This window comes from Apodemus sylvaticus, chromosome 22 (assembly GCF_947179515.1).
Source record: "Apodemus sylvaticus chromosome 22, mApoSyl1.1, whole genome shotgun sequence".
Lineage (NCBI taxonomy): Eukaryota > Metazoa > Chordata > Mammalia > Rodentia > Muridae > Apodemus > Apodemus sylvaticus.
In genome coordinates, this window is record NC_067493.1 from 5,006,018 (window position 1) to 5,014,084 (window position 8,067).

At 36.3% G+C, this 8,067-nt stretch overlaps 2 protein-coding genes across 2 annotated transcripts; both read left to right on the plus strand.

Moving 5' to 3' along the window:
* Positions 1–1,547: 1,547 nt before the first annotated feature.
* Positions 1,548–5,234, plus strand: LOC127673222 (zinc finger protein 431-like; the record flags this gene model as incomplete). Its single annotated transcript, XM_052168823.1, has 4 exons — positions 1,548–1,568; positions 3,641–3,767; positions 3,978–4,038; positions 5,192–5,234. Coding segments are annotated over exons 1-4 (252 nt in total), but the record flags the coding sequence as incomplete, so codon positions are not given.
* A 170-nt stretch (positions 5,235–5,404) lies between these two features.
* LOC127673223 (zinc finger protein 120-like) lies at positions 5,405–5,975 on the plus strand. The gene is made up of 2 exons (XM_052168824.1): positions 5,405–5,409; positions 5,462–5,975. Exons 1-2 carry the CDS (start codon positions 5,405–5,407, stop codon positions 5,973–5,975), a joined length of 519 nt encoding a protein of 172 aa, XP_052024784.1.
* Positions 5,976–8,067: the final 2,092 nt, after the last annotated feature.

An 8,067-nucleotide genomic window follows, 5' to 3' on the forward strand; every position in this document is an offset into this window, starting at 1 on the left:
AATAAAATTGGCAAAGCATTTCTTTAAAAAAAAGAAGATTCATTTATTTATTTCATGTATGTGAGCATAATATCCCTGCCTTCATACACAGAAGAAGAGGGCATAGGATCCCATGACAGATGGTAGTGATTCACCTTATGGCTGCTGGGAATTGAACTCAGAACCTCTGGAAGAGCAGCTAGTGCTCTTAACTTCTGAGCCTTCCATCTAGTCCTGAAGTACATTCTATACAACAAAAACAATTTACTCAGGATGTCTTTAGTCAAATTCACATTACCTAATTAGTTATTTCCCCCACAAATTATACAAATACTTTATGAATAGAATTAACTTAGTCAAAGTTAACCAGTTTACTTTACTTGTAATCTATTTGGTGTTAAGAAAAATATGTGAAGAATTAATCATGATTCCATGTGAATATTCTATATATAAGTAATAAAATTCCAATTTCATTAAGCCATGAATTTATATTTATTGCTTGTCCAAGATACTTTTTCCATAATTTTGATTGATTATCTTGTGAAAACTTCACATCAAAATCTTTAGTAAGCATACTTTTGGTTTGTACAGAAAGTAAACCATACATATCTAGAGCAGAAGAGTACTGAAGGCCATTTTATCTCAGAGGAAAATTAGCTGAATAAATAACTGGCAGTGAGACCCAGCATAGGGTAGCACAATTATTCTTTGCTGGCAGCAGTCTGTCTTGCCCTTGGCAGCTTATCCCTTGATTATCTGTTTGATTTTGTGAATATCAAAGTCATCTCTTCCTTTGTTAGTATGCTAGTTTGGAAGTGCTAAGGATAAAACTTTAGGTTCTTTACAGAAACCATTGAATGAATAAGGTAGAAGCTATCAGAATAAGAATAAAACAAAACATTAAGATATAAAATGAATAACTTATAGGTCTGATATTTTATGTAATAGGGATCCTATTGACTCTGTGAGACCACCAAGAATAATGATGGAGACCATCACATTAAAATTTTGTCTTGTACCATTGGTTATATTTACTAAGGCCTTGGTGAAGACAAATGGCCCATGCAATATTTATGCTATCATTAAAAAATATGGCATTTCAAACCTCTGCATGATTAGGCATATCTCTCTTACTGAGGCTAGACAAAGCAGCCAAGTTTGGGGAACAATTTGGACAGACAGACATCAGCTTAAGGGACATCTCCTGCTCCATTTGTTGGGGGAAACACATGAAGACTGAGTAGCCTTTGTACCACATCCATGGTAGAAGATTCAGTCCAGCATGTGTATTCTCTTTAGTTGGAGATTCAGTCCCAGAGAGTCTCCTAGTGTCCAGGTTAGTTGACACTGGAGGTCTTCTTATGGACTTCCTATTCATTCAGAGACCCTCAACTCTTTCCCCAACTCTTCCAAAAGACCCCCTGTGCTCTTTTAGGCTGTGGGTGTCTGCATCTGTTTCAGTCAGGGGCTGGGTGGAGACTCTCAGAGGACAAGAATGCTACGCTGCTCTCTGTAAGTATAATATCATATATCCTCAGTAATGTCAGGGATTGGATTTTGCCCACGAGATGGGTCTCAAGTTGGGCACGGTACAGTCTGGCCATCCCTCATAGTCTGCTCCACCTTTTCACCTGCATTTACAGTAGACAGGAAAATTTTGGGTGGAAATGATTTTGGATCAGTTTGTGACCTTAACTCCCCACTCAGTGTCCTGTCAGACTGCAGGATCTAGCGTCTTCAGAGTCCATATCTCATTACCATGCATTTCTGCTACGATTACCCCCATAGACTCCTTATTGCCCTCCGATTTGTTATCTTTAGCACATCCTAAAGATACAGCACCCTTCCATTCCCACCTGCTGCAGATTTCAGTTCATTGTCCCGGCACTTTGGTCCTCTCTTGTCTCTCACACCACCTTTTCCTGTTCTCTCCCCATTCCCAAATCTCCTCTGCTCTCCTATCCAGTTCTCTCTCTTCCATCTGCCTGATATGACTGTTTTATTCCCCTCTCTGAATGAGGTTCAACCATGCTCCTTTGGGTCTTCCTTCCTCTTTCACTTCTTTTGGTCTATGGAGAGCAGTGTGGATATCCTATACTTTATGGTTAATATTCACTTGTAAATGGGAACAGACCTGCTTGTCCTTTGTGTCTGGATTATCTCAGTCTGTGTCATAGATTCTAGTTGTATCTTTGCCTAGAAAATTCATGATGTCCTTGCTTTTAATAGCTGAAATAGTATTAAAATTTGAAAATGGAAAGCCTTTTCTGCATTCATATTTCAGTTGAGGGGCATCTGGACATTTTCAAGTTTCTAGCTTTTATAAATAAAACAGATATGAACTTTCTGGAGCAAATATTTTGGTGGGTATATATGCCTGAGGAGGTACCCTAAGTGAAATTCTTCCTCCTGCTATGTCATGATTTATTTGAAGGTGCGAGCAAATTATTTCCCAGGAACAGGAAGGAACAGTAAATAAAACCTGCTGCAATTGTAGACCAAGTGAGACAGTGTCCATCAACATAGAAGCCACCCTTGGTAGGATCACACATTTTATGCTGGTTCTGGAAACTGACAGATGAAAATTTCAAGGTCATGGCTTCTTCCTTTATGGTTTCAGTTTTGCAACATTCTAGCCATCTTTGGCAGAGTCAGAGTCTCAGTTTATGCTCTGAGAGATCATTGCCTTGAAGTTGTAAGGATGATGCTTAAGTTGCATTTTGGCCCAGAGGGTGTAGAGATACCTAAGACATTGATAAATCCTCTAAGAATAGAGACATACAGAGGTTGGAAATTCCCAAAGTGAGAGATGTATGAGAAGTTACAGGAAGAGGAGCATCTAAGCCCTTAGAGACTGAAGTCCAATGTGTTTAAGACAAACCTACAGGATTTGGTGTTTGTTCTGCTGTGTTTCTTGCCTTGGTCCAGGCTTCTCTCCATATGTGCACATTCTGATTTATTGGAAGTGAAGGCGTATTCTGTGCCATTGCTTGTTGGAAAGATACAACATGCTTTCTGATTTTGCAATATGTGGCTTTCAAGATATTGCCTTGACTGTCAGAGGAGACTTTAGAATTTTGAACACTGTGAGATCTCCTATAGACTATGAGGATCAAAATAGACTGCGTTTTCACCACAGGATGAGCGTGATCCTATCATGACCAGGGTCACAATGCAGTTGATTGAAAATAAAACATCTAGATAGGATGATGTTTTTGAATACTTGTCTGTTCTGTCTAGATTCCATTGTAGTTTTTGGGAAGGTCTTGTATGAGGAGCCTTTCCAGATACCTATTTTCAGAGAGGACAGTGATTATAGACTGGAAATATTTATTTTTTCCTTACAGTTTTTGTATCTCCAATAGTTTATATATTTTTCATATCCCTAATCACTGTCTCCACTCAAGGTCCTTTTCCCTCACAAACTCTTTCCTCTCAATCACCTCTGTTTTTCCTGTTAGAAGGTGTGGGCCACATGGGTATCCCCACACCATTCAATTTTATTCAAAAATGACATGGTGATTAGATTATAACTTCTGTGTCAAGAAATAAGTGGAGGTAGCACCAGAATTAAACGAATATATTGTCAAGAAAGCACACCTTTATTTTTATACTGATATCAGTATCATTTTTTGTTGTACACATGTGTGGGACATTTTAGGATGTAGTGACTTATGATGATGTGCATGTGAACTTCACTGCCGAAGAATGGAATTTACTTGATTCTTCTCAGAAAAATCTCTACAAAGATGTGATGTTGGAGACCTACTGGAACCTCACTATTATAGGTAAGACTTGGAAATTTCTTTTGATTTTCAAAATAAGGAATAGATGTTTCTTGGTTATTGGTCATCTCCTTTATTTTAATTGAGAGCCAGGAAGATTGAGATGAATAAATTGGGTTCAATGCTGTGAAAAGTAACACTACCTTGAATTTTACCTAAATTCCAATATCACCCAATAAAGTATATCATTCCTGTTCTGGTACTGTGTTTTAGGTTCCTGTTGGCAAGACCATCATATTGAAGAACAATGCCAAAATTTTAGAAGTCATGAAAGGTAATTCCCTTGTTCAAACTGATACAAATATGCCTCTGTCAAAATTTTAAGATGTTCTTTCTGGATACTCTAAAGAAAAGCAAGCATATTAAATTTCAGTCCTTTACATGTAGCTATGATCATAATATTCTTGCAAATCCATGCATCTCATTGTAGGTTATCTGAATTATGTATGCAAGGCAATCCCTTAATAAAGATGACAAGTAAACAATGTCTTTAAAGATAACTTAATTTGATTTATAGCTCCATTACAGCTATGTGGTAAATCTTCAGTTTTATAAAATCTCATAATATTTAGATGTTACAAATTAAATTATGGTAAATGTATGACCAAAACTCTAAAATAAGCTAATACTCCATGGTAAAGTTGGTGATATTCGAATTCTTTCAGTGACATTGATAAGTTTATTCAGAGGTCTGTTTGTGAAAGTCTAGATTGTTGTCATGGAGAAACCTTAATCCATGTATCAGATGTCTATGAGGAATAAAATGTCAAAAAATATGAAGGCAATATGTGAGAAAATCTTTCATTTGTTCTTCTTTTAATAGGTTTATGATATATCACAATGAATTATAGACTCATGAGCATAGGGATATTGATATAAGTAATGTAATTTTTTTCTCCCAAAACCATACAGGAATATGTACTATTTTACTTTTGGCAAATTTTCTGAATATGATTGAAGTATGTAATTAATTGGTTTTCTAATTTTATGCCAAACTTCCACAAAATCAAACTGTAGAAAATTGTTTTGGGTACTAGAATTTGGAAAATCTTGTCTTTCTCCTGGTTCACTTTGAATGTGATATTATTTACAGTACAGAAAATATTATGAATTGAAACAGTGTTATGAATCTCTGAGTTGTTCCTTTTTTTCTTTAGATACAAAGTACAATAGGAAGTATATTTCTTCATATGGCAATACCATATAAAAACAGATGTTATAATTATGATCCATGCAATAACTATCACACGTATCTTCAGTAACCCATAATGCAGGACAACACCAAGAACATATGATGTGATAAAAACATAAGATCTGATGCTTCTATACCATTAAAACCAAATTGTAAACTTAATTCATACTGATAAAAAAATTGATCAGGATAATGAATGTAGTACAGATTTCACATGTGCCAATTACTGTTGCAGGCATGCAAGAAGTCATAGTGGAGAGAAACCCTATGAATATAATCAATGTGGTAAAGCCTTTGCAAGATCCAGTCCTTCTCAGTATCATAAAAGGATACATACTGGAGAGAAACCTAATAATTGTAATCGACGTGGTAAAGCCTTTGCAGGACCCAGTGATCTACAATATCATAAAAGAACAAACACTGGAGAGAAGCCTTATGAATGTAATCAATGTGGTAAGACCTTTTCATGTAATGGTAGTCTGCAAAGACATAAAATAACTCATAGTGTAGAAAAACCTTATGAATGTAATCAGTGTGGTAAAGCCTTTGCAAGATCCAGTTATCTCAAGTGTCATAAAAGAACACATACTGGAGAGAAGCCTTATGAATGTAATGTATGTGGTAAAGCTTTTACAGTAGCCAGTAATCTTCAATATCATAAAAGAACACATACTGGAGAGAAACCTTATGAATGCAATCAATGTGGTAAATCCTTTACAGTAGCCAGGAATCTTCAATATCATAAAAGAACACATACCGGAGAGAAACCTTATGAATGTAATCAGTGTGGTAAAACCTTTACAGCATCCAGTAATCTTAAATATCATAAAAGAACACATACTGGAGAGAAACCTTATGAATGTAATCAATGTGGTAAAGCCTTTGCAGTTCAGTGTAATCTCAAAAGACATAAAAGAACACATACTGGAGAGAAACCTTACAAATGTAATCAATGTGGTAAAGCCTTTACAGCATCCAGTAATCTTAAATATCATAAAAGAACACATGCCACACATTAACGTTACGAATATAATCAAAGTGGTAATATATTCACAAGGGAAAAGTCTTCAAATTCTATGTGCTGGAGAGAAACCTAAGTTTGAAAATGCAAGGCATCATCAGGAAGTTGAATGAAGTTAAATCCTGTCATCAAGGAAATTCAATGGTATTAAAGGAATGGCTGCATTAGGTCAAGATTCCATCCAGCTAAACATATGGATTTGCAGTTGTAGGAACACAAACTGTATCATGTTATGAATTACTATTACCTGGTTTTGTTTTCTTGTGGAGATTTGAAGATACAAATATGTGTCAAACTGAGAAGGGATGGATCTTGACTGCTTTTATGGGTTTTCAATTTAGAATCTGAAATGAAAAGCTTAGGTTCAGTCACATTGTGACATGATTTTGATCACAGCATTCAGGATACAGAGCCCTGCAGATCTCTGAGTTCAAGGTTAATGTACTGGGAAAGTTCGAGGACCACAGAGCTTAGGCAGAGAAGTTTTTGAAAAATAGAAAGTGGATGATAATGTAATGGAAGTGTCCATGTTTCAGCCACATCAAGTGGCAGAACTCAGCAGCCTTGTCTACATGGCTCTGGATTTAAAGACAAAATAGAATGTACTAGTGAGTCAACGAATGCTTAATAGTTTTAGTTCAAGAATTAGAGGAGATGGAGAAGATATCAGCATCACTGTGGTAAAATATTCTGGGAAGTGTTTTCTGAGTGACAAGGAATGTGTGCTCCAGAGATCAAGGTAGGACCTAATGGTGCAGTTGGACTTTGTCATATTTAAGAATCACCAGGTTGTACTGTTTTCGAAAGCATGAAGTTATCATGCAGAGCAGCTGAGGCTTGGCATCATTGAGTAAGTGTAAGGGATACTATGGGTCAGGCATTGTTTTAGCAGAAGAACTCAGCATCCTGAAGGTGCAAGTACCAGGGGATGAGCAGCAAGAACAGAAGGAGCAGGAGAGTGGAGTCAAACAGAGATCACAGTGATACAGGGGGCAATGTGGGAAATGTGACCCAATCTTTTTGGAGGAACACAGAAGATTCTTTGTGGATCTTGGACATTGAAAGGAGAAGTTGTGATACTGAAGTTATTTTGGAAATACCTAAGATCTTGAGATATTTTAACTGTGCCATACCTGCTCAGGAAAACTGCTTTCAGGGAATAAAACTACTCAAAGAAAAAGAATTCTGCTACATTGTACAAAGCAGAAAGGAGTTGGGGATCTGAAGATCACTTTGAGAACAGATATGGAGACGCAGAGTTTGGAGATTGCTCAGCTGGTTTGGTCTTATTTAGGTCCAGTATTTCCTCATGCTGCCTTTAGGAACGGTGAAGTATAAACTGTAAATTTGGAGGTACATGGTGTGCTTTTTTTTAACATGATTACATGATAGGATTAATTTCAGAAGAGTCTTTGACATTTGGACATTTTTGAGACTGCTATATACAGTTTTTGAAGTAGAAGCTCATGTATTCTACTTGTTTAAGTATGATTCTTATATTCCAATGTGTTTGGACAATCAAAAGGTGGCCAGGAAGTAGAATGTAATAATTTAAATATGCCACAGTAAGTGAGTCATATTATGAAGTGGTGTGGCCTTGTTGGAGGAAGTGCATCACTGTGTTGGTGGGCTTTGATATTACTACTCGTGCTGAAGAGATCCTTCTCTTAGATCCCTGGAAGACAATCACTTCCTAGCTCCCTTTGGATTAAGATGCAGAACTCTCAACTAAAGGGGTCTTTTATACAAGTTTCCTTTTTCATTATTTCTTTTTTTAACAATGGAAATGAAAGAAAAAATATTGTGACTTCATTTAATGTTGTTAAGACTGAACAATTCTGTAGTCTTCATTTTCATGAAGGAAAATGTGTTGGAGAGAAACCTCTTGAATGTGTTTAGCATAATGAAGCCTTTGTACACCTCTATAGTCTTCATCATTATGAAACCATTCATACTGGAGAGAAATTTTATGAACGTTATCAATGTTGTAAAGCATTTATGTCATGGGATCGACTGAATTCCAACACAATTCAAACACTAGTACAATTCAAATGACAAGAAATTTTTGTAGTCAACTTGTTACTTATTAA